The sequence below is a fragment of the Lemur catta genome, chromosome 5 (assembly GCF_020740605.2).
Source record: "Lemur catta isolate mLemCat1 chromosome 5, mLemCat1.pri, whole genome shotgun sequence".
In the NCBI taxonomy this organism is placed as follows: domain Eukaryota; kingdom Metazoa; phylum Chordata; class Mammalia; order Primates; family Lemuridae; genus Lemur; species Lemur catta.
In genome coordinates this window covers 63,709,489-63,735,612 of record NC_059132.1, presented here as the reverse complement: position 1 = coordinate 63,735,612, position 26,124 = coordinate 63,709,489, and the positions used below count along the sequence as shown (strand labels likewise).

The 26,124-nt window shown below is 37.9% G+C and overlaps 1 protein-coding gene across 6 annotated transcripts; it reads left to right on the top strand.

Moving 5' to 3' along the window:
* The first annotated feature begins 584 nt into the window (after positions 1 to 584).
* On the top strand, positions 585 to 24,756 carry ZNF322 (zinc finger protein 322). 6 transcript variants are annotated; one of them, XR_006735326.1, is made up of 6 exons: positions 594 to 870; positions 1,703 to 1,791; positions 15,059 to 15,129; positions 20,372 to 22,582; positions 23,490 to 23,555; positions 24,512 to 24,756. XR_006735326.1 is itself a non-coding variant. In XM_045551972.1 (4 exons), the coding sequence occupies exon 4, from the start codon at positions 20,547 to 20,549 to the stop codon at positions 21,753 to 21,755; it is 1,209 nt and encodes a 402-aa protein (XP_045407928.1). In that variant the 5' UTR covers positions 585 to 870; positions 1,703 to 1,791; positions 15,059 to 15,129; positions 20,372 to 20,546; the 3' UTR covers positions 21,756 to 24,756. The 6 variants fall into 6 exon arrangements, 1 of the variants encoding a protein (XP_045407928.1); XR_006735325.1 differs by having other exon boundaries at positions 20,372 to 22,594; XR_006735323.1 differs by having other exon boundaries at positions 23,490 to 24,756.
* The last annotated feature ends 1,368 nt before the right edge of the window (positions 24,757 to 26,124 follow it).

The following is a 26,124-nucleotide window of genomic DNA, read 5'->3' as shown; positions in this document are numbered from 1 at the left end:
CTCTGAGGGACATCTCAGTTCTACTTTAACCCACACATAGGTGATTAGTCTTAGCTGATTCCAGCCAAGAAAGGTAATCAGAAAGGACTGGGGAACCTCCAACAGTATTTTCTCCCGCTGCTGTTTTCTCCACCCACACAAGGCCACCATTACCCCCCTTTCACAGCATTTCATCCATTTTGCTGGCCCCTTTTCGTGGGTGACAGCGCTTCTGCTATGCTTCTTCGGAATCCTCCATCACTTCCAGACCTTCCGGGTGCTTTCCTCAGGGTCAGCGGCATCTACCTCTGTCACGCTACTCCTCACTTGAGTTCTCTTTGAAAAGCCTTGGAGGAACTGTAATATAAACTGCAAAACTGCTGGCGTTGTTTCTTCTTAAACAAAGTAGCAGCGAAGGCCTCCCTTCAACCCCAGCCTTCCACTGAGTCAGCGCAACCCCTCCCACCCCAAATCGCCAAGGGCCCACTGAGCGCAGGCGCGCCCGGGCCCCGCCCCTTTTCGAAGGTTCGGCCCCCATTGGTCCAGAGGCCGGGGGTGGAGCGCCATAGTCATCGGAGAGGGGCGATCATGTGACTTGCGGGGGTGGGGCTGAGTCGGCTTCTTCCCAGCCCGGCTGAAAAGATTTGCGTAGCCGGCCTTGTTGGCCCTTACAGCGCCCAGTGGGCGGCCTGGCCCCAACCTCCCTCGCCAAGCCGCGCAAAAGGAGTTGCTCCTGGCTCTCGTCGGTTCCCCGGGTTCGCTTTCCTTCCCTTCCCGAAGCTGGGCCCTTACGTCCCCCACCGCGGAGTCTGCGGCCGCCGGGTTCGAGTGACCGGAGAGTAACCGGAAGTGCTCTCCCCAGGCCTAGGGGCGGCGCCGGCGGCTGCCGGGGTAAGCGCGGCCCGCGGGGCCTGGGAGGGGCGCGGCCTGCAGTGCCCAGGGATGGGGGTGGGGGCGCGGCGGCACCGGAGACTCCCCGGCTCCAGTCGAGTGGGATCTGCCCCTGTTCTTCTACACCGAGTGTAGTCTGGGCCCCTCTGACGGCGGACCGAGGACTGAAAGACGGTCAATGAAAAGTTGAAAGAAGAGAAGCTTAGTACGGTCGTTCCTGGTGATAATTATAGTAAGCATTGCCAGACACTTTTGTAAGCAATGTGTATCTTTCATATGTATGGGGCGGAAGGATCAAGAACGTGTGAGTTTTCCTTTTATCTTCAGTGCAGAGGTTATGTTGTAGTTCATTGTGTGTGGAGAAGAATCTGGTTTGTTTAATCATTTCATAACCATTTCTTTTTAGAAAACTGAACCATATGTAACTTGGTATTATATACACTTAATCACATGCTCCTTGAGGTTCATAGTGGTAGATGAATGAGTCCTTGACCTTAGAAATTGAGATAATACAAACAAAAACAATTAGGAGAAGGAGGAAAAGCAAACAAGAAAAACAGGGATTAGGGTTTTGCTATGAAGTTAAACTCAGTCATTATCCAGGAAGATTTTTGATATTTTGTCTAGAGCCTGTCAGAAAGGAACTGATTGCAACCGGTAGCAGGTATTACTTGCAGGAGAGACAATTTAAGCAAAGGTGAGTTGAGGTAAGATACGGTTACAGGATGCTGTCTAGACTGGAGAGGAAATGGGACCAATATTGAGATGGCCAGCTCTAGAAAAATTATAAATCTCACAAAGTCATCTTCTACATTATTGATTTTTCTTCTAGGAAAGGGAAGAATTGAGTATTGTGAATAGTTCTGGACTAGACACCTTTTGGAGCCAGAAGGAAGGCAGTCTTGAGTCTTTCTTGTTATGGTAAGTGGTATATGTTTCTGTATAAATGTGAGGGTGAAGAGTGGAGGACAGAAAGGAATGGGAGAAGATACATAGAAAAAGAAACTGGACCTTTCTTAGCTCCTAAGATAGCAGAGTGATAAACTGGGGCCTAACCTAACAATTTAAGTGTATTTTCTACTTTTTCCAACATGCATGCATATTCACAATAGATTTGCAGTAATTGCTTCTTGATTGCTTTTCAGCACAAAGAAGGCAGTGTGCCCAATGCTTAGGCAGGTTCTGGAGTCAGAAGATGGATATTTAAATTGTGGTTCTGCTACTTACTAGTTGTGAGTTCTTGGGTGATTATCTAACTGTCTTAAGTATCAGTTTTCCTATCTGTAAGGTGCAGACGTTGGTACTAATACCTATTTTATAGAGCTCTTGGGAGGAGTAAATGATATAATTCATGTAATCAATGAAAACTAAATTAGGTAATCAATCCCAAGCCTAAGGCCTATACAGTAAGCATTATCTTTTTTTTAGATAATGCTCTACTAGCTTTGTCTCATTGTCCCATACATCTTTTAACTGTGAAGATAACCTGGAGCTCTCAACTTATGTGACTTAGCTTGTCTGCTTAGACTTTTGTTGCCTGCCTGCTTATTTCCTGTACCAGAGTAGGAAGTGGAAGAGAGTGCCAGTCTCTTCGTAGGATGGGATAAGGAAAGCATTCTATAGGAAGGTACTCTGGAGCTAAGACTTGAAAGATGTATTTGGGTTTGCCAGATGGACCAGCCAGGGCCACTGGCCTTGCCTGTTGTATTGTTACTTGGGCTCCAAGGATGATGATGGCCTTTTGGTTCTGGTGTTTGTTAATACTTTTCATTCATTAAACAAAAGTATTCTAGATGCTAGGGATATTGTAGTTAACAAAAGACTAAGTCTCAACCTTAATTGAAGTTACATACAAAAGGCAAACAAATGAGCATGTATAAAATATATAGCAAAAAGTTGGATGGTGATAACTGCCATAGAGAGAAATAAATTGGGATAAGGGGACATGGACTATTTTAAATAAGGTAGCCAGGGTGTGCTTCTTTTTGAGGAAGTCATTTTCAAGCAGGACTTGAATCAAAGGAGCAAGCTGTATGGGGGAAGAATATTCTGGACAAAAGGTACAAGTGCAAAAGCTCTGCAGTGGCCTGTCAGGCTGAAGATAGACAGAGGTGCCACATTATGTAGAGCAGGAAAAACTTCAGATTTTACTCTGAGTGTGATAGAAAAGAGTATTTTAAACTAGGAAAGTGTCATGGTGTACTTTGAGGTTTGATAGCCAGACTATTTTTTATTTTCTAGATACTGACATCTAAAAGACTTAGATATAATTATGGGAAAATTATTTCTTTGTTTTTTCCATTTTTTCTTCTTGGTGCTCCATGCTTTATTGGCTGTATAGGGCAAATATGATACCTTGGACTGATCACTTCAGGGAATAATCTGATTGATTTACCGAGCTATGACAAAGCTCAGGGTCCTTTATTTCCATTCTACTCTCCTATTGAGCTTAACAGTAATATACATTTTGAAAGACAAAACTCCCAGAAACCCTGCATCTTATACCAGCTGTTTGTCTATGTGCCTGTATGTATTAGTTGGAAGATATGATTCTGAGTTAGAATTCTTCCTTTTCCTTCTAATATTGCTCCATACATTTTTTGCATGATCTTTATATTAATCATTAACTGGCTGAATTATTATTTTAAATGAATTTTGAACAAAGCTTTGAACAAGAATCAGGCACAGAGGATAGGTTTAATAAATGTTAGTAGTTTTGTGCGTGTGTGGAATTAAGAAAATAATAGAACCTACCATTTATTGAGCAACTCCTGAGACCCAGACATTGAGCTTAGTCCTTTACTGACAGTCCCACTTCTCATAGCAACTCTGTGAGGCAGATAATATCTTACCTATTTTATCAAAGGGGGAATTGAAGTTGAGGGAAGTTAAGTAACTTACCCAAGTTCTCACAGCTGCAAAGGAGCTGAGTGGGATTTTAAACCAAAATCTGATTATAGAGCTTAAACTTACAGTTTTATCTACCAAAACATACCTACCTTTAGTGGCCATGTTTTAAAAAACAAAATAAAATACCTTTTGGTTTTGAATTAATTTCAAACATACAAAAAATTACAAAATAACAAAGAACTCCCATAAGCCCTTTACCAGTAGTCCCTAAATATTAACATTTTTACCATGTTTGCATTATGATTCTGTCTTTCTATGTATACACGTGTATTAGTCTATTTTGTGCTGCTGTAATAGGTGATACCACAGACTTTGTAATTTATAATGAACAGAAATTTATTGGCTTATGATTCTGGAGGATGGGAAGTCCAAGATTGAGGGGTTGGCATCTGGTGAGGACTTTCTTGCTGTGTCATGCATGGCAGCAGAGCAAAAAGAAGGCAAGAGCCAGCAAGAGAGTGCAAGAAGGGACTGGACTCATCCTTTTATGAGTAACCCACTCCCATTATAATGAACCTATTCTCGCGATATTGGCATAAATCCATGAGTGTAGTGCCCCATGACCCAAACACCACCTATTAGGCTATACTTCCCAACATCACCGTATTGGGGATCAAGTTTCTCACACATGCACTTTAGAGGACACATTCAAATAACACACACATATACTCATGTACGTTTTTTTCTGAACCATTTTAGAGTAAGTTGTAGACTTAAGCTTCTTCTCAAACTGTGAGAGAATGAAGCCCTGAAGTCCTCAAATATTTAATGAATTAATTTCTCTCCTATGCAGGTACTGTATTTCTAGCTATATACCATTCTTGGGAGAATTGAGAAAACAGTTATTCAAATATATTTTCTGTAGGACCAGAACCCTAGTTGAAAAAGCCTGTCCTAAATACTCAATTGTTTATTTCCTAAAAACAAGGATATTTTCTTAAATTACCATTACAGTTATCAGAGTCAGGAAATTAACATTCATACAGTAGTATTATCTAATCTGCAGAACTTGCTCAAATTTAGCCAATTGCTCCACTAATGTCCTTTATAGCAAAAAGGGGGATAAAAGGGTTTTTGTGGGCCAAGATCCAATCCATCATCACTCATTTTATTTAATTATAACACATCTTTATTGTGGACATATTCTTAGATTTTGTTTTTCATAACCTTGATATTCTTTCAAGAGTTTAGGCCATTTATTTGGTAGAGTTTCCCTTACTTTCGGTTTGTCTGATATTTCCTTATGATTAAATTCAGATTGTACATTTTTGGCAAGATACCATGGAAGCAATGTTCTTGTCTTTTTGCATCGTATCAGGAGGCACTTGCTTCCTCTCATTATGAGTGATATTAACTTTGGTTGCTTGATTACAGTGGTATCTTCCAGGTTTCTATACTATGAAATTACTCTTCTTGTCTGTGTAATTATTAACTATCTAGTGGAGAGGTATTTTCAAATTGTGTGAATATCTTGATTCTCATAAAACTTTTTACCCACTACATGTTTGCCGAAAACAGTATTCTTCTTTTGATTGAGCATATTGATTTTTTAAATTCCATCATTTTTTCTACATTTTATTGTTGGCTTTTCTACTGTAAAAAAAAAATTCCCTTCTCCTCCTTTATTCACTTTTTTATGAGTAGAAATTCATGAATTCTTACTGTGTTACTAATTTATTACTATCATTATTTATTCTGGTGTTCTGTTTGTTCCAGATTTGTACAGTGGCAGCCCCTTCATCTTGGCTCCTGGGTCCCTTTGGCATATTGCACCAGTTGTTGAGCACTTCTTTACTTTCTGACACAACTGGATGTTCCAGGCTTATCCTGTACATTCCAAACCCTGGAATCAGCCATTTCTCCAAGGAGTCCTGATTCCTTTCAATGGAGAATGGTATTTAGAAACCAAGATCTGGGTGCTTGGTATGCTCATTACTGCTAGAATTTCATTGTTTCTGTGACCTCTTAGCAGACATTATTAGGAAAGAAAAAAAAAACCCACGGTTTTACATATACACATATTTTTGTTTTTTCTGTATATACTTTGAAACCTTGACCATATACTGATACCTCTGATTTCACTTAAACACTACAGAGCTCATTCTAGCCTTTTTCTTTTTTATATTTGTAGCTTCCTTCTATGACAGTGGGGAATCTAAGTGCCATTATCTATAGTATGTTTAGTTATTTGTTCAATCCTAAGTAGTGTACCCTTACCACTATGGGGAAAAAAACCTCGACTAATTAGAATTCTTTTTATCTTTAGCTTGAATTTATGTAGTCCCAGCACCGTAAAAGAGTTATTTTTTTTTTCTTTTTCCTCTTCTGGGTTTTTCTTTTTCCTCTTCTGGGTGGTTGTTATTCATTGGAAAGACAAATGCATTTGTTTTTGTTTATATTGCATTTTATGCTTTTCTCCCCCATCTTGTCTATTTAGTTTAGGTCATTATTTAATATTGAATTTGTAAACATAACATAGTTCCAAAAGTAAAAATGCATGTGTGCATTTGTACAAAAACATATTCTTAGAGAAATATGAGTCTTCCTCCTGCACCCTTTTACACCAATTCCATTTTCCTGTCCTTTGGATCCCATTTTCATCTGTTTCGTGATGATAACCAAACTCATTAGTTTCTCGTTTATCTTTTCATAATTTTTTTGCCAAATGGATAAATACATGTATTATTTTTTACTTGTACTTTCTCACACAAAATGTAACCTTTTTTTACACTTTGGTTCTTAAAATTTACAGTTTTTCTGGCCAGGTGTGATGACTCACACCTGTAATCCTAACACTGTGGGAGGCAAGGAGGAAGGATTGCTTGAGGCCAGGAGTTTGAGACCAGCCTGAGCGATATAGTGAGACCCCATCTCTACAAAAAGATTCAAAAATTAACCAGACTTGGTGGCACACTCCTATAGTCCCAATTACTTGGGAGGCTGAGACAGGAGGATCACTTGAGCCCAGGAGTTTGAGGTTGCAGTGAGCTGTGATGACACCAATGCACTCTAGCCCAGGTAACATAGTGAGACTCTGTCTCAAAAAAAAAAAAAAAAAAAATTAAAAATTTACAATTTCTGGCCGGGCGCAGTGGCTCACGCCTGTAATCCTAGCCCTCTGGAAGGCCGAGGCGGGTGGATCACTCGAGGTCAGGAGTTCAAGACCAGCCTGAGCGAGACCCCGTCTCTACTAAAAAAAATAGAAATAAATTATCTGGACAACTAAAAATATATATAGAAAAAAAAAAATTAGCCGGGCATGGTGGCGCATGCCTGTAGTCCCAGCTACTTGGGAGTCTGAGGCAGTAGGATTGCTTAAGCCCAGGAGTTTGAGGTTGCTGTGAGCTAGGCTGACGCCACAGCATTCACTCTAGCCTGGGCAACAGAGCGAGACTCTGTCTCAGAAAAAAAAAAAAAAAATTTACAATTTCTGCTGGAAATCACTGCCCATCAGTTCATAAAGATTTTCCTCATTCTCTTTTACAGCTGCATAGTATTCCATTATATGTGGATATACCGTAGTCTATTCAAACCTCTCCTAGATACTGGCATTTAAGTTGTTTTAAATATTTTCCCATTACAAACATTGCTACAATGAATAATTTTATGTATGTATATTTTCATATTATTGGAGATGTATCTTTAGAGTCCATTTCTAGAAATGGGATTGCTAAGTCAAAAGTAAATGCGTATCTAGTTTTGTTACATATTTCCACATTCCCCCCACAGAGAGATTGTACCAATTTGCATTCCTTCCAGCAATATATGAGTGTATCCATTTCCCTACAGTGGCAACAAAATGGGTTGTCATACATTTTAATGTATGATAGTTTGGTGAGAAATGGTATTTTGTGTACTTATTAAAAATGATTTCATTTTTTAATAGACTATTCTTTAGAGCACTTTTAGGTTCACAGCAAAACTGAGCAAAGAGTACAGAGATTTCCCTTATGTCTTTTGCCATCCCCTTTCTCCTCCAACATGCACAGCATCCCCCACTGTCAGCATCTTGCACTAGATTGGTACATTTCTTACAATCAATGAACCTAGGTTGACACATCATTATACGTGACACATAGTTTACGTTAGGGTTCACTCTTTATGTTGTGCATTCTATGGGTTTTGACAAATGTATAATGACATTTTTCTACCATTTATAGTATACAATATAGTTTCGCTGCCCTAAAAGTCCTTTATGCTCCACCTATTTATTCCCTCCTCCTCATTAACCCCTGACAACCATTGATGTTTTTTACTGATTCCGTAGTTTTGCCTTTTCTAGAATATCATAGTTTGAATCGTACAGTATATAGTTTTTTCAGGTTGGCTTCTTTCACTTTGTAATACATTTAAAGTTCCTCCATGTCTTTTCATGGCTTGATAGCTCATTACTTGTTAGTACTGAATAATCTATTGTCTGGATGTACCACAGTTTATTCATTGACCTGTTGAAGGACATCTTGGTTGCTTCCAAGTTTGGGCAATAATGAACAAAGCTACTATAAACATTTGTGTGCAGGTTTTTGTGTGAGCATGAGTTTTCAACTCATTTGGGTAAATACCAAGGAGTGTGATTGCTGGATTATATGGGAAGAGCACGTTTAGTTTTATAAGAAACTGCCAGGCTTTTCCAAAGTGGCTGTACCATTTTGTATTTCCACCAACAGTGAATGAGTGAATGTTATCAGTGTTTGGATTTTGTCCATTCTGATGAATGTGTAGTATCTCATTGTTTTAATTTGCATTTCCCTAATGACATGATATTGAGCATCTTTTCATATGTTTATTTGCCATCTGTATATCTTCTTTGGTGAGGTGTCTTTCATGACTTGCCCATTTTTTAATCCAGTTTGTTTTCCTGTTGAGTTTTAAGAATAATAATGAATATAAATATGTACATACAACACACATACGTAGTATGTTTGGGATATTTTATACATTTGGAGTAATAGTCTGTTGTCAGATATGTTTTCTGTAAATATTTTCTCCTAGTCTATCTCCTGTTGTCTTATTCTCTTGACAGTGTCTTTTACAGAGCAGAAGTTTTTAATTTCAATAAAGTCTTAGCTTATCATCATTTTTCTTCCTTGGATAGTGCCTTTGAGTATTGTATTTGAAAAGTCATCACCATACCCAAGGTCATCTAGATTTTTTTGCTATGTTATCTTCTGGGAGTTTTATAGTTTTATATTTTACATTTAGGTCTATGATCTATTTTAGTTTTTTAAATGTATTTATTTTAATTGACATGTAAAATTTGTATATATTTATGGCATAAAACATGATGTTTTGATATATGTATACATTGCGGAATGGCTAAATCAAGCTGTTTAACATGAATTACCTCATCATTTTTTTTTATGGTGAGAACACACTTAAAATCTACTCTCTTAGCAATTTCCAAATAAACAATGTATCATTATTAAATGTAGTCACTGTGATGTACAATAGGTCTCTTGAACTTATTCTTCCTGTTTAGCTGAAATTGTGTCCTTTGACCAACATCTCATCCTCTCCCAGGGGTGGGGAACCTGCGACCTCAAGACATGTGGCCCTCCAGATCCCCAAGTGCAACCCCTCTACTGAATCCAAACTTCACAAGAACAGATCCCTTTATTAAAAGAATTTGTTGTGTAAAATTTAGATTCTGTCAAAAGGCCACACTCAAGAATCCAGAAGGCCACATGTGGCTCCAAGGCCACAAGTTCCCCACCTCCAGAGATCATGCAGTATTTCTTTTTGTGCTTGTCCTATTTCAGTTAACATAATGTCCTCCAGGTTCATCCATGTTGATGCAAATGACAGGATTTCCTTCTTTTTTAAGGCTGAATAGTATTCCGGGGTGTGTGTGTGTGTGTGTGTGTGTGTGTGTGTGTGTGTGTATGTATATATATATATATACCACATTTTATTTATTCATTCTTCCATTATATGATCCAGTTGGAGTTGATTTTTGTGAAGAGTGTAAGTTCTGTGTCTAGATTCATTTTTTTACATGTGGATTCCAGCACCATTTGTTGAAAAGACTATCTTTTTATTTTTTTTGTAAAGCAAGGACCATTGATGTATTTCATTTTGGGGAGTGCTAATGTAAATGGTATTGTATTTTTAATTTCAAATTTCACTTGTTCAATGCTAGTATAGAGGACAGCAATTGACTTCTATGTTAACCTTGCATCCTGCAACCTTACTGTAATTACTTACTAGCTCTGAGAGGTTTTTTATTCATTCTTTCAGATTTTTACCTAGACAGTCATGTCATCTTTAAACAAAGACAATTTTATTTCATCCTTCCTATTGTATACTTTTTATTTCTTCCTCTGGTCTTATTGCATTATCTAGGACTTCCAGTATGATGTTGAAAAGTAGTGGTAAGAAGGGGCATCCTTGCCTTGTTGCTAATCTTAGCTAGAAAGCTTCTAGTTTCTCACCATTAAGTATGATGTTAGCTGTAGTTTTCTTGTAGATGTTCTTTGTCAACTTGAGGAAGTTCCTCTCTATTCCTATTTATTTCATGTTCTTTTAATTTGCATTTCTCTGATTATGAGTGAGAATGAACATCTTTTCATATCTTTAAAGAACATTTTTATATTTGTGTGTGTGTGAGAATTGTCTTTTACCTGGTTTTCTATCAGGTTTTTGTTGTTTTCCCTCAATTTTTAAGAGATCTTTATATGCTAGGTATATTATTCCTTTATCTCAAATATTGTTATACTGCTTTCTCTAAGTGTATCCACTGGCTTTTGATTTTAATTTCTTTTACACACAAATGTGTTTATTTTTAATAAAATGACCCACCGTATGTCATGGACAGAAAACGTTTTCATACCCTGGTTAAAGTGGATTTACTTTTATTGATTAAAAAAGTGCTTAAGAGCCAGGCATGGTGGCTGGCACTTGTAATCCCAGCTGTTCAGGAGGCTGAGGTGGAAGGATTGCTTGAGGCCAGGAGTTCAAGACCTGCTTGGACAACATAGTGAGACTCCGATCTCTTTTTAAAAAAAAAAAATTGGCCAGGCACAGTAGCTCATGCCTGTAATCCTGACACTCTGGGAGGCCAATGTGGGAGGATTGCTTGAGCTCAGGAGTTTGAGACCAACTTGAGCAAGAACGAGACCCTGTCTCTACAAAAAATAGAAAAAATTAGCTGGGCACAGTGGCACATGCCTGTAGTCTCAGCTACTCAGGAGGCTGAGGCAGGAGGATCGCTTGAGCCCAGGAGTTTGAAGTTGCAGTGAGCTATGATGATGCCACTGCACTCTACATAGGGCGACAGAGTGAGACTCTGTCTCAAAAAAAAAAAAAAAAAAAATAGCCTGACATAGTGATGCATGCCTGTGGTCCCAGCTACTTGGGAGATGAGGCAGGAGGATCTCTTAAGCCCAGGAGGGAGCATAGCTGCAGTGAGCTATGATTGGGCCACTGCACTCACTCCAGCCTGGGCAAAGAGCAAGACCCTGTCTCTTTAAAAAAAAAAAAGTGTTTAAGGCTATGAATGTTATTTTGATCACTGCTTTAAATTTATTCCTTAGATTCTAATATGTAATATTTTCAATTATCAATATTTAGAAATTTGGGTTTTTTTTAATTTTTCATTTCCCTTTTCACTGAAGAGTTAATAGTTTATTTTTTTCACATTTGAAAGGACATTTTGTTATGGTATTTTAATAAATTTCTAGTTTTACATGTAAAGTGTTTCTTACAATATGCCAGTTTATGAAACTTGATGCCTTCTGTATGATCTAATATATGACAGATTTTTTTTGAATGATTCATGTGTGCTTGAGAAGGTGTACTCATTATTTTTAGGGTGTAATATATATTGAACTTTTTAATTAGATTATTTAGGCCTTCTACATCATTACTTATTTTTGGCCCGCTTTGTCTTTTACGGAGAGTAGTATGTTAAGGTTTCCTATTGTAAATATTTTTATCTGTGTTTCTTTGTAGCTCTTACAGTTTTGGCTTTGTAAATGTGGCTGCTGTGTAATGTGGTACATAGATAATTATGACAGTTACAAGCTTTATTGTAATTTAAAAAGTGTTTTTTATCATGTGTAATGCCTTTTGGCTTGAGCTCTGTTTTGCCTGATACCGGAATCACAAGCCCTACTTTTATTGTTTTTTATGTCCTTGTGTTCCTTTTCCTATCTCTTTATTTTTAGTTTCTCTGAATCACTTTTCTTTAGGTGGCTGTTGTATTTATTATATAGTTCTTGCTTTGTGAGCCAAGGTGAAAATCTCTTTAATAGATGTTTCAAACTCATGCATATTCATTGACATGATTGATGTTTGGTCTTAACACTGTCATATTACTTATTATTGCATCATGTTATATTTGTCCAGGTTTTTTTTTTTTCCTACATGGTATGTTTTCAATTCCCTTCCATGATTTTTTTTGAATGTTTGATATTTGTTATATTGGCTACGTTTGTACTTAGATTTTTTGTAATGCCTTTAGTCCCAATTTTGTATTTAACCTTTAATTATCTGAGTTTCTTTTTAGTGTTTAATAGTATCTTTTAACTCTAACCTGCCATTAATATAGATACAGTAAGTAGTCCCCTCTTACTCACAGGCAATACATTCCAAGACCTCCAGTGGACACCCTGAAACTGCGGATAGTACTTTAACCTTAATAGACTATGGCTGTTTTTCTATACATACATACTTGTGATGCAGTTGAATTTATGAATTAGGCACAGTAAGAGATTAACAATAACTAATATTAAAAATAGAACAATTATAACAATATGCCAGCATCACTACTCTTGTACTTTGGGGTCATTATTAAGTAAAATAAGGGTAACTTGAACACAAGCACTGTGATACCATGACAGTCATCTGATAAACAAGACAGCTATTAAGTGACTAACAGGTAGTTAGCGTATACAGATGCTCCTTAATGGGGGTGTGTCCTGGTAAACTCAAAACTCATCAAGTTGAAATATCTGAAGTTGAAAATGCATTTAATACACCTAACCTCTGAACATCTTAGCTTAGCATAACCTACCTTAAACGTGCTCAGAATACTTGTGTTAGCCTACAGTTGGACAAAATCACCTAACACAAAGCCTAATTTGTGTGAAGTGTTGAATATGTCATGTAATTTCTTAAATACTGTACTGAAAGTGAAAAACAGAAACGTTTATGGATACCCAAACTACAGTTTCTACTGAATGTGTATCACTTTCACACCATTGTAAAGATGAAAAATTTTAAGACAAACCATCATTAAGACAGGACTGTCTGTACAAGGTGGATATGCTGGACAAAGGGAGATGATTCACGTACCAGGTAGGACAGAGCTGGATTGTGACAGATTTCACTATGCCACTCATAGCAGTATGCAATTTAAAACTTATAAATTGTTTGTTTCTGGAATTTTCCGTTTAATATTTTTGACCTCAGTTGACCATTGGTAACTGAAACTCGAAAGTGAAACAACAAATAAGGGGGAATTACTGTAATTAATGAAGTTATTTTACTTAGTTCTTTCCCTGTTTCTCCTTTTTGTGATTATTACACATTATAAAATGTGTCATAAGGTTACTAATTCAGTAGTTCCCTCTTTTGTCATTCTTATTAAGTTGCTTTTTTTTTTTTAACTTTGATAGAATTTTTAGAGCATAGTCAGGGGAAAGATGATAGTTTTTTTTTTAATTTTCCTTCATCTTAAAGGACCTCAAGTTTCCCCTTCTTGTTTCTTTTCTCCTTCACTGTGCAGTTTCCAAAGAGTTCCCTCCCTTCCTTTTTATTCTTTTGTTGCCTGAAGAATTGCCTTTCCAGGACTGCGTCTTCAAGTCCTGTGTGTACTATAAATCTCTTCCCTGTATCCTGCTCTGAGCAGAACTCTTTTTCATTTTTTTGTACTTAGGATGAGTTCTTCTTTCTGGCAGTAAATTTTAGGTCAGTCTTGTCCACTGCTAGCTCTCCTCATCTCTTTACTCAAATTCCCAGATTATCCTTGTTGTCATTGATAGCTTGTGGCCAAAATGTGATAGCTGGAATTTGGGGACAACGTGAGCTCTGTGTAGTATATTTCTTCTGCTTATTGTTCTTGTTGCTTTTAAAGGATGTGTTGAAAGATTTGGGTTTTTGCAGCCAGCATTATCCCCTCTGACTTTGTTTTCTTACCATGTTCTTTGTATTTCCTCCAGAAATATTTTGTTTCTTCTTTTCCATATTTAAGTCAGTTTTCTGTCCATTGACTTCCATGGGAAGTCAGTTTTAAAAAATTGGTGTGGAAGTTTATAGGTTTTCTGAAAAGTCTCAGTTGACAATTATGTTTCACGGTTTCCCTCACATCTTCATTTCAGGCTGCATTGAGTTCAGGCCAGAGGATACTGAAGGGGACCAAAAAAAAAAAAAGTAAAAGTAAAGTCACTGCTGGTTGGATGGTGTTTTAAATTCTGGTCTTCCCTGATCTGCTTGCTATTTACTTTTCAGAGTTCTCAAATAGCTAGGTCATATATTCTGTCCAGATTTCATAGTTGTATACAGTGGGAGGAATCAGGTTGGCATGTGTTTACTCTGTCTTACCTGGTACTAGAACTGTCATCTGAATACTGGCAGCTTTGGGATAAGTATCATGTCCCCATATGTTGTCTCTGTCTCAGTAGTTTCATTTTTCCTTCTAATTCTTAGTAGCAGAAAGGTTATTTAGGGAACTGAAAGTCTCAATAACTGAGAATAAGGTAGATTAAAGCTTCTGAGGAAAGAAAGATGCCAGTGGTTAAGTCTGTGCTCTCTGACTTCTTTTTGCACCCATTATTGACTGTCTCCTGAGCTATCTATGTCTGAAATATAAATCAACTTAGGCTGTTGTAAATTTTGAAAAACCAAAATTGTGATGATTGCCTGGCTTCCAGTGATAGTTAGGTGATGGTTTTGTTATAGTCTCAATTATACTTTGTAGTCCCTATTGTACTTTAGATCAGAACAACCTGAGTTCCTGTAGAGAAGATGATGCCTTAGTGTTTTTAGGGTACACTGAGATTTAGTGTTTAAGGGCCCTTTCCTTCAATGTTGTTATAATCCCAAAGGGAGCTATAGATTGTGCAGATAGATTATAGATTCTTTATTGTCCTTTTTTCTAAAGAGTCATGTGGGATGGTTTGGGACTGTAGCTATTCTCTACAGAATTGAACTTAAGGAATTACATAAGAAAACCCATCTGTTCACTTTAAATTTAGTTTATACATTGTTGGGTCCTTTGAGTGCAGATGATCTAATGCTAAATCTCACATTTATGGCTTTTTATCCTTATGTTTTATAGAATGCTATTCTCCTTGACAAATCAAATTCTCACAACCAGGAAGTGAATGTCTTCTTCCACCTGGATTCTAGGTAAGCTACAGTTACTTCAGTCTCCTTCTCTTTTCCATACTGCTTCTCGTCAGAGTAGCTCCCATTCCCTGTGGTGGTCAGTCCTTTTCTTTTATTGGATAAGGAGAGAAGTAGAATTTCAATAATTCATTCATGTACTCAGCAGGTGCTTATTAAGTACCCACTTTGTACCTGGCACTATTCTGCATACTAGGAAAAGAACATCAAACAAATCAGACATCCTTGCCTTATTTTAACAATGGACAATAAACTAATAAGTGAATTACATAGTATGTCAGAAGGTGATAGTGCAGTGGAGAAAAGTAAAGCAAAAAAGGGGGATAGGGAATGCTGGGACATGGGGGCAATTCATACCTTTTTAAATAGGGTGGTCAGGAAAGGCTTCCCTGAGAAGTGACATCTGAAAAAAATAGTCATCAAAGGAATTAAGAGAGAGCCATGCACATAACTGGAGGGAAAAGTCTACAGGCAGAAGAAAGGAAGGGCATAGACCTTAAGAGGAATATGTCTGGATGAGGACATATTGTGGAAGCCATTATGGCTGGATTGGATTGTGCAAAGAGAAGAGTAATAAGAAAGGAGGTCAGAGAGGCAGTGACAGGGACTGGTGGGACAACTCAAGTGGGGCCTCTTGGGCCATTATGAAAATGAGAAATAATAAGAGTAATTTGGGGCCGGGCGCAGTGGCTCATGCCTGTAATCCTAGCACTCTGGGAGGCCAAGGTGGGAGGATCACTCAAGGTCAGGAGTTCGAGACCAGCACTGAGCAAGAGCAAGACCCCGTCTCTACTAAAAATAGAAAGAAATTATCTGGACAGCTAAAATTTTATATACATATATATATGTAAAATTAGCTGGGCATGGTGGCGCATGCCTGTAGTCCCAGCTACTTGGGAGGCTGAGGCAGAAGGATTGCTTAAGCCCAGGAGTTTGAGGTTGCTGTGAGCGTGACACCACGGCACTCTAGCCCAGGCAATAGAGCGAGACTCTGTCTCAAAAAAAAAAAAAGAGTAATTTGGACTAGGGTAGTAGTAGCAGAAACTGGTGAACTCTAGGGTAGTAGTAGCAGAAACTGGTGAGAAGTTGGATTCTGGATGAGATCTGAAATGGAGCCAACAAACTTTTAACTGCTTGATTTTGCAGTGTGAGATACAAGGATGCAGGATGTCTCAAAAGTGTTAGCATTAGGAAATAAAGGGTGAATTTTCCATAACTGAAATGAGGCAGGTGATGGGTGGACTAGATTTGGAGTTCAGCCCCAGTGTAGGTCCTTTGTTCACTTCCTTTGACTGTAAGGTAAAAATAGATACTTGGCAGTTAGCTTTATAAATGCAGTTTAATAAAATAGTAATGCTCTTTATGATACTTCAGGCTTTGCGGGTTGATTGTGGCAGGGACAAAGTATACTCTGGTCTTACAGTCTAAGGCATTCTTCTGTGATGCTGTGAGAATCACCTAAAAGATGTAATTTGAACCAAAAAAATGTAATTTCTAGGACAGTTCATAGATCATGGGCATGTGATACAATATTTGAAATGTAAGATTTATAGTCATGATATTTCACGTAAACATGTCTATTTTATTAAGCTTATCTACTTTATTTTCTCAAAGACTGTTTAACTTCCCGTTATTAGCCTTGCAGCACCTTTTTTCCCATTCTGTCCCTCTGTGGTCACAGTGCAGCAGTGGATGTATGTCTTGACTCTGAAGAAATTGCACTATTTCTACCCCATTCAGTTCTTTCTCCTATCCTCTGAAAGCATATTTCTGAATTGACATTTGAAGCCTTGCTATATATTTTCATATTTATAAATGACTTTTACTTATTAGAAGAGCAGTCTCTGTGCCTTTCACAAGGAAAGTACACAAATTGCTGAATGGAAATTAGAAAACTGTAGTTAGCAAATTGATGAAATAAAAAGTCATCTGTCATCTCACTTGCCGGAGATAATCATGTTAGTACCTTATCTTCTAGTACATAGAAAAACTCCTTAGATTGTAAGACCAGAGTATACTTTGTCACTGCCACAATCAACCCTCAAAGCCTGCAGTATCATTTTGACTCACTGTTTTCTGTGTGTGCAGTTGTTAATTTGAGTTCTAATCCATTATACTTACTAGTATACTGTATTCAATGAGCTTTAACACATTAACTGCCATGAAAGTTGTATTTAACTCACTCTAGTTTTGACTCCAGGACTGTGGGAAGCATATATAAAATCTTGTTGATGTTCTTATTGTTACAATTAATATTGGCAATTTAATTCTAAAAATGTGGATAAATGAATAGAAGTCAATAAATTTTATTTTTCTATTTATGTTTACCTTTAAGTTACAATCAAAGTTTTTATTCTATTTTCTTTTTTTTTTTTGAGACAGAGTCACCGCTCTGTTGCCTGACTAGAGTGCCATGGCGTCAGCCTAGCTCACAGCAACCTCAAACTCCTGGGCTCAAGCAATCCTTCTGCTGCAGCCTCCCAAGTAGCTGGGACTGCAGGCATGTGCCACCATGCCCGGCTAATTTTTTTTATATATTTTTAGCTGTCCAGATAATTTCTTTCTATTTTTAGTAGAGACGGGGCCTTGCTCTTGCTCAGGCTGGTCTCGAACTCCTGACCTTGAGCGATCCTCCCACCTCGGCCTCCCAGAGTGCTAGGATTACAGGCGTGAGCCATGGCATCTGGCCTTCTATTTTCATAATAAAACACTGTGGCCCCAAAGAAAAGTTTCTGGGTTTTTTGTGTTAGTCAATGTGTTAATATTGTTTCCTTTACAAATGAATGTAGGCTCCACACATTGGATATTGGACCTTTTTGAAAATTTAATGAACTGTGGACTTTCTCCCCAGAAAAATGCACATATACTGAACAATATTTTTCAGTCAATTTCAAAGGCTTCATAGGTTCTCTTGGGAGTTCATGGATGCCAAATAAGAACTTCTATTCTAGGTTTGAACACTGGCTATGTGTCAGGTACTTTTCTAGGTGCTAGGGAAACAGCAGTGGATGAAACGACCCAGAAACCCCTGTCCTTTACGAGCTTACATTCTGTGAAGAAAAACAAAACAGGAAAGGAGAGGAGTGTTGTTTGTATGAGTCAGCTGAAATGGAGATGTGTATACTTTAGAATAAGATGATTGGAAATGGCCTCACTGAGAATATGACAGTTGAGCAAAGATTCCAGTGAGGTGAGGGAGGGAACCTTGAAGATACCTGGAAGATGAGCCCTTCAGCCATGGAGAAGTAGCAAGAACAGAGACCCTAAAATCAGTGGATCTGGCTTGTTTGAACAACAGCAAAGACCCAGGTGGACAGGAGTGCATTGAGTAAGTAGGGGAAGAGCAGAGAAATCAGAATGATAACTAGGAATCAGATTTCTTAGGAGCTTGTAGGTTTCTAACAGGAACAGTTGTGGTGGAATAGTGAGGGTGGATATCTGATTGGAGTATGTTCCAGAAACCTTGAAAAACAAGAATTCAGGACAATTAACAGATTGGTTTATTTTGAGGAGTTTTACTGTGAAAAGGAATGGAGAAATGGGTTGGTAGCTCAAGGTTGAGGTGGCTAAGAGAAGTTTTCTTGTTGGCTGTGATTTTGTTTTTTAGAAGAGGTAATAGCCAGTGTACTAATTAGAATGATCCAGTAGAAAGGGATAAATTGATAATGCAGGAGAGAATGGGTAGAATTGCTAGAGTAGTGTCCTTGTGAAGAAAGGGAATAAAATCCCGTATACAGATGGAAAGGCTGTCTTCAGATTGAGCAGGGGCAGTTTGTCTTCCATGGTATCAGATGGAAAGATGGAGTGCTTGACCACACTTGCAAGAGGTTGGTTGATGTGGTGGGAGCATGTGGAAGGGTTTTTTAGTTTATGTTTTTGTTTTTGTGTTGTGTTTTGTTGTTGTTTTGCTTGTTTGCTTCCGTTTTCTTAGTAACATAGGAAGCAAAATTGTCAGATTATATTCTTAGGTGAAGAATGGGGGTGCTGAATGTATGAGGAGAGGATCAACCATATGAAAAGATTACTGAACAGAGTAAGAGTGAAGGATGTGGAAAATAGCTTTTCCTCCCCTTTTGTTTCTCATGTTTCTTCTGTAGTGTATAGTTGGCAGTTGATAAATATAATGACTCATTACTCCCTCTGAATTTCTCTCTTGAATCAACCCAACTTTTTTTTATTAGCGGTAGTCTACATTTCTGTATTTCCCGTTGGCCATGATATCTTTAACTCATGTAGTGTTGTAGCCCTAGGGAAAACAGCTTTTGAGTAGAAAGATTTCAATCTCTTCTCTCTCCATTTTAATCTCCTAGTCACTTGAAGATGTGGCTGCATCCCTTACTCAAGAGGAGTAAGAGCATTTGGAATCTGAGCAGAGGGCCCTTTCTCTTAATGTTATAAAAGGATTATGTCACTGTGGTCTTTCTGTGTGTAAGGATTTATTTTTTTTTAAGATGCTCAATCCTTAGGCATTTCTATAAGTGTGAATTCTTCTAAACCTCAGAATGAAGAAAATAACATTTTTTCACAACTCTTCACTGTAACAGAAAAGCCTGGCATAAAAGCTGTGTTCCAAACATAGACTTTTATCTGTAATCAATCAGGGTTTTCCTGATTGATTATATTATTATATCAAAGCAGAATCTTAGGCCCCTTTATCATAATAATAGTGATAATAAGAGCTAACACAGAGTACTTACCATGAGGTTAACAGTGATTTATTATTTAACTCAACCCATTTTACAGATGAAGAAACTAGGCACAGAGTGGTTAAGAAACTTGTCTAATATCACCCAGCTAGGAAGATAGAATCATAGGAACCTTACTTCTCTGTCTGGGCCCTGGGAATGCTAATGGTCATTAACTACTTCCTTTCAAACCCTTCTGCAGAAAGCACTACAGAGATAGTCATTTATAGACCCTTTTGGTTTGCTTTCTTCATTAGTATGAGCAGGCATACTAATTATTAGACCTGTCTTGATTTCTCAAGTAAAGCAAGAAGAAGAGGACCTGGTTTTGAGATTCCCCAGGTTCATTAAAGAAAGACTTCTTTCTGGTAGTTTCCCATATGTATTGCTGATCACTTTTATATTATTAAAGGGAAAAACTAAATGGATGATTTCAATCCATTTCAAAACCTAGAAGACACACTCTAATATAGAATTTCTATCTTTTCTGCAATGATTTTAATTTTGAGGATTTTTCTTAGTTATAGGAATATAAATAATATTTCTACTTTGTCTCACAGGGTTGGAAATATCAAGTAAGGAATTAGTGTATATGATGCTGGAAACATATAGAGGCTCATGACTGAAAGGCCTGAAACAGATGTATCTTCTAAGTTCTTATCAAGAAAATGACTATGAAGGCAATGATGGGTCAAGAAGACCAGTGGAAAACTCCTTAGGAGAGAGCCATAGAAAATGTACACTTTAGAAGAGAGATGTAATCAGAGAACTCACAAAAGGAAACTATATCATATATGCCCTCAGAAGGGTAAAAAGATTTTTATTCATGTGCATGAGATTACTCAAATAGATGATCAGATATACCAGTGCCTTGAATGCGAACAAAACTTCTGTGAAAACTTAGCTCTTATTATGTGTGAGAGAACCCACACTGGGGAGAAACCTTATAGATGTGATATGTGTGAGAAAACCTTTGTCCAAAGTTCAGATCTTATTTCACACCAGAGGATCCACAATTATGAGAAACCTTATAAATGTAGCAAGTGTGAGAAGAGCTTTTGGCACCACTTAGCCCTTTCAGGACACCAGAGAACACATGCAGGTAAAAAATTCTATACATGTGACATTTGTGGCAAGAATTTTGGTCAGAGTTCTGATCTGCTTGTCCACCAGCGAAGCCATACAGGCGAGAAACCGTATCTATGTGGTGAGTGTGATAAATGCTTTAGTAGAAGTACAAACCTCATAAGGCACCGAAGAACTCACACAGGTGAGAAACCATTTAAGTGTCTGGAGTGTGAAAAAGCTTTTAGTGGGAAATCAGATCTTATTAGCCACCAGAGAACTCACACTGGTGAAAGACCCTACAAATGTAATAAGTGTGAGAAAAGTTACCGACACCGTTCAGCCTTCATTGTACATAAAAGAGTTCATACTGGGGAGAAGCCCTATAAGTGTGGTGCCTGTGAGAAATGCTTTGGCCAGAAATCAGACCTTATTGTGCACCAGAGAGTGCATACAGGTGAGAAGCCGTATAAATGCTTAGAGTGTATGAGAAGTTTTACTCGGAGTGCCAACCTAATTAGGCATCAGGCAACTCACACTCACACTTTTAAATGCCTTGAATATGAGAAAAGTTTCAACTGTAGCTCAGACCTTATAGTGCATCAGAGAATTCACATGGAAGAGAAGCCACACCAGTGGTCTACATGTGAGAGTGGCTTCCTGCTAGGTATGGACTTTGTTGCACAACAGAAAATGAGAACTCAGACAGAAGAGCTACATTATAAATACAGTGTATGTGATAAGAGCTTCCGCCAGAGCTCAGCCCTTCTTCAACATCAGACAGTACACATTGGTGAAAAACCATATATCTGTAATATGGGTGAGAAAGGTCTTGAGCTCAGCCCTCCCCATGCATCAGAAGCCTCACAGATGTCTTAACCAGACAAGTTATAATACCATAAAAATGTATTTACATGTCAGAGAACTCATTAAGATGAAGAACCCTAGGCAAATCTCAGACTTTGCAGAGCTCAAAATTCAGTGGGGACCAGAAAGCCTGCAATTGTAGGAAATACGAGAAATGTTTTGCCCAGAGAGCTGACCTAACAGAATACCTTATCAGTCACTCCAATGAGAAACTCTACAAAGACCTGGAGTTTTGAAAAACCTTCAGTCTGAGCTCAAATTTCATCACTCATAAGAGGATTCATACAGGTCAGAAACCTTGCAAATGCAGCGAGTATGAGAGAGCTTTCTAGCAAAGCTCAACCTTCCTCGTTGTAAGAGAATTCACACCGGAGAACAACTTTTAAAATGCCTTCAGTGTCAACAGTGCTTCAGACAGTATGCACATCTCATTGGATTTTAAGAAAACCCACCTTGGGGAGAAACCCCAGCAAGTGTGAAAAAAGCTTCTAACAGAACTCTGACTTTCTTACCATCAGAGAAGCCATACTGGTGAAAAATTGTATATTTGTCTCAAGTGTGGCAAAAGCATTAGTTGGAGAGCCTTACTTGGATTTGTACCCCCTCAAAAAAAAAAAGAAAAAACCCACAACAATCTGAAGAAAGACTTTTAACAAGTGTCTGAATGAGAAAAACTTGTCAATGATCAGCTCTTGTGGTACATCAGGGAACTCACATAAGTGAAAAACCCCATAAATACCTTGAGTCTGAAAAAAGCTTTGCTAGAAGCTCCTATCCTACTGGGCCCCAAAGAACCCATTCTGCTGAGAAGTTTGCTCCAGTGAGAGATTCAATTGTGGGTGAGAATCTGTGTACGTATAATATATATGAGAAGAACTGTTCTCATAGTTGACCCATATAGTAGAGATGACTTTAAATGAAGTCAGTATGGAAATAGTTTTCGTAGATAACCAGAAACTTGTTCTGGGAGGAGATAGGGCAGGTCAGAGTAGACCTGATGGGTAACTCAGGTAAAGATGCTTTTCTTTGATCTGAACCGCTTAATGATTGCTTTACTTTTACTTTTTTAAATTCAGAAATCCAATAAAGGAAAGGACTGTAACTTAGTGATAGAAGGTGTGACATGTGTTACTGTTGGGGGAAAGGAGTATATTGCCTCTGTTGATTTTTTTATGCTTTGCTAGAATGGTACTAGTATGTTGATAGTAACATGGGAATCTTGCTGGCAGTGAAAAGAACTAAGAAGCGAGGGTAGTTATCCTAGATCAAAACTCTCCCAATAGTTTCCCCTTTGCAAGACCAACCACATAAAAAGGCAGAATACTCAGCTTTTTACTTAGTGTGAGCTGAGGCATACCCTCAGACATTTCCTTTTCCCCAAAATATTGTTCAGGGTGTCACTGATATTTGAAATTTCTATTTTAGAGATTTTTTTCAACTTAAAATGCAAATTCCAAGATAATAGTTATAATGTTGTCAGTATCCATATTTTTGTGACTTCACTTACCATTTCTTTCAGTGATAGACACCCATAGTCAGCTCCTAGCAAAATGGCTAGAGAAAGCCTGAAAGAAAGTTTAAGCCTGAGTGGGCACTGTAAAAAACATGTAATGATGCACTCTTAATAGAGGAACAAGACTTTTTTTTTATTTTGAGTGACTTCAAACCTGGTGTTCTTTTCACTCCATTATCCTGCTGTTTATAGCAATTCAAGCCCCATAATGATACATCTTTCATTTATTTCAGTTCTGCCAAGGAAAGAGAGAATACCTTTTAATCACAGGGAAAGGATTGCCATCACCACAATATAAGGTATATATTTGGCTTGGAATGCAAAATTCTAAATGCTAGAAGAGAAAAGTAGTTGGCAGAGTCATCAGAGGTTTAAGGATAAGCACTTTTCTCCAGTTTAACAGGATAATTATGATTGTCTTTAACATTTTGTAGAAATATTATCATTAATCTAGAGATCTATCAGTGGTCACTTCTCAGTTTTTTTCTCCCCTCAGTTTAAAAAACATTTACTACAAATACTTTAGATTCCTATAGTATTTAGAACTCTGTAGACTGGGGAATATGTATTTTGTTGCTAGTTTGAGTTCTCTGATTTTGGTTTCATTTATCCTAGCAAATCCCTAAACTCCAGAGAGTATTGGCATTTGGGTTCATGGAGTTGGCCAGCTGCTACACTGCTACCTTGTGTATGGCTCTAAGCTTTGATCCTAATAACTCATTAATGATCGTGGTAATCTTAGGGCCAGTGAATATTAGCTCATAGTGGTAATAAGGAATCTGATTCTAGGATATTTTTTTCTTTTTTCTTTTAGAAAACAGATCCTAGAAGTTTATTTGATCTGACATGTTTCAGTAATTTTCATAAATAGCTCTTGTACCATGAAAAGTTGCCCAGTATGATAAAACACACAAGATGTATTTTTTTCTCTTTGGCGAAAATCATGCCTATCACTAGTATATGTTTGACAGTTGTAATACTTAAAATAGTATGGGGTGTAAGGCATGGTGGTGATGAAAATTAGTCCTGTGACTACTTGTTAATCATTAGAGAGAACTTGGAGAAGGGGACAAAGTTGGTATCATTAGCAGGGCAATAACTTGCCCCTTCTTTCAACTAATCTTATTGGTAATTGTTTCTAGTCTTTAAATAAATTAACGAAGGACCATCCCTCAAACAGAAAACTTTGGGGGTATAAAATAGGTCTGAGAGCTTTTAACCATGGGAGAAAAAGGTATTGGTATTATTCATATAGCATGACCTGAGGTTGGAGAGGACCACTTGGGAGCCTGTAACCAAAACTAGAAGGTAACTTCTGGGATGGATGGAGGTTCCCTTTAAGCAGTGCCAACCTAAATCTACCTCAGGTAAGTAGTTAGAGTAACTTTTTCAAGATTTCAGACCAAACGTGACAATTTGTATTCAGTTGATGTATTCCTATACTTTAATGTTTTTGTTTGCCCTTAATTCTTAAATAAACATTTATTCTGAAAAACTCCATTTTTGTCTCCACTGTACTAAGAGAAACAGCATTTCCCCTATACTTGCATTAGAATAAAGTGGATATTCATGTGATGCTTAGGCCTGGTGGTGGAGATAACCACTGGACCATCTCTAGAAATCCAGGAATTTTTGATGCTGAGCCAGAGAGGAATGGAACCTGGAAAGAATATTGTTTATGCTCTACTGTGGACATTGGATCCTTTTGGAGCCGCCTCACTGCATTGTGTAAAGAGCACAGGGAGGGGTAGTCGTTTGAACTGACCATATTCAGGGCCCTGCTCAAATTCAGTAGCAACAAAACCATCTATGGTTTGGTGTTTTTTTGAGTAACTGACACTCTCAAAATTAAGGAAAAATTTGAATTTGCAATTCCCAGTAGAATCCACATTTGGGGTTACAGTTCTCCCTCCTTATCATTTGTTGAATTAGGATGGGGTGAGTGAAGCAGTGTAAAAATGGTTACACTGATTTACCTCCCATTCTAAAGTTTGCCCCAGTTTATATCCGTTTGCCCTGCCAGAAGAATAGAACCTGGGTATTTAAAGGGCTTTCATTGTGAAAAAGGATAAGAAAGAGATATGATGGATGGATGAAAAGGAGAAGGGAAAATGACATAGGCACAAGTTTGGTTTTTCCTCCTGATGTTCATGTACAGAGTGTGGAAAGAACAAGGCCTGCTGCCTTCTTGCTTTTTTCCCCCTAACTTAAAGTGATGCTACATCCCAACATTGAAGAGGACTGTGGTGAGAAATATTTCTGGGAAAAATACTAGTCATGTCCCCTAGAAGTAACTGAAAGAAAAATGATGCCCCAATGTCTCTGGAGAAGTAGAAAGGGAAAGGTGCTATCTAGTGTACACAAGTGGTTCTTTCTTAAATGGTCTTTACATTGCTTCTGGAGAAACGAAACAAACCCATGGTGCAATTAAAGCTCCCATGTCCCCGAAACTTTAGCTTGTGTCATCATTTTACCCCAGGGAAGGGTTTGGATTTTGAATGGGCAAGAGAGGTTGAAAGCAGTTAAGCCTTGCAGAGGGAATCCCTTTTCCATCTGGCAAAGGAAACTTAAAATGTAGGGATGTGGACGTCCACTGGTAATGACTGATAGCATCAAGAAATTGATAATTAGAGCCTAATGGGGTAAAGAGTGAACTCTTAAAGTACCTATTTCAAATTCTATGCAACTCTCTTATTCTCAGGACTCTTGGTCTTAATTGTCTGTCTGGGAAAATTATGTTATATAACTAAAAATGAGGAGAAGGCTTTTGTGTGGAATTCTAGTTGGACCCTGCTATGGTTTGAGTATTTGTCCCCTCCGAACCTCATGTTGAAATTTGATTCTCAAAGTTGGAGGTGGCGCCTAGTG

Excerpts from the sequence above, each read along its gene's own strand:
- ZNF322 (XM_045551972.1), top strand. The coding sequence starts at position 20,547 with ATGTACACTTTAGAAGAGAGATGTAATCAGAGAACTCACAAAAGGAAA.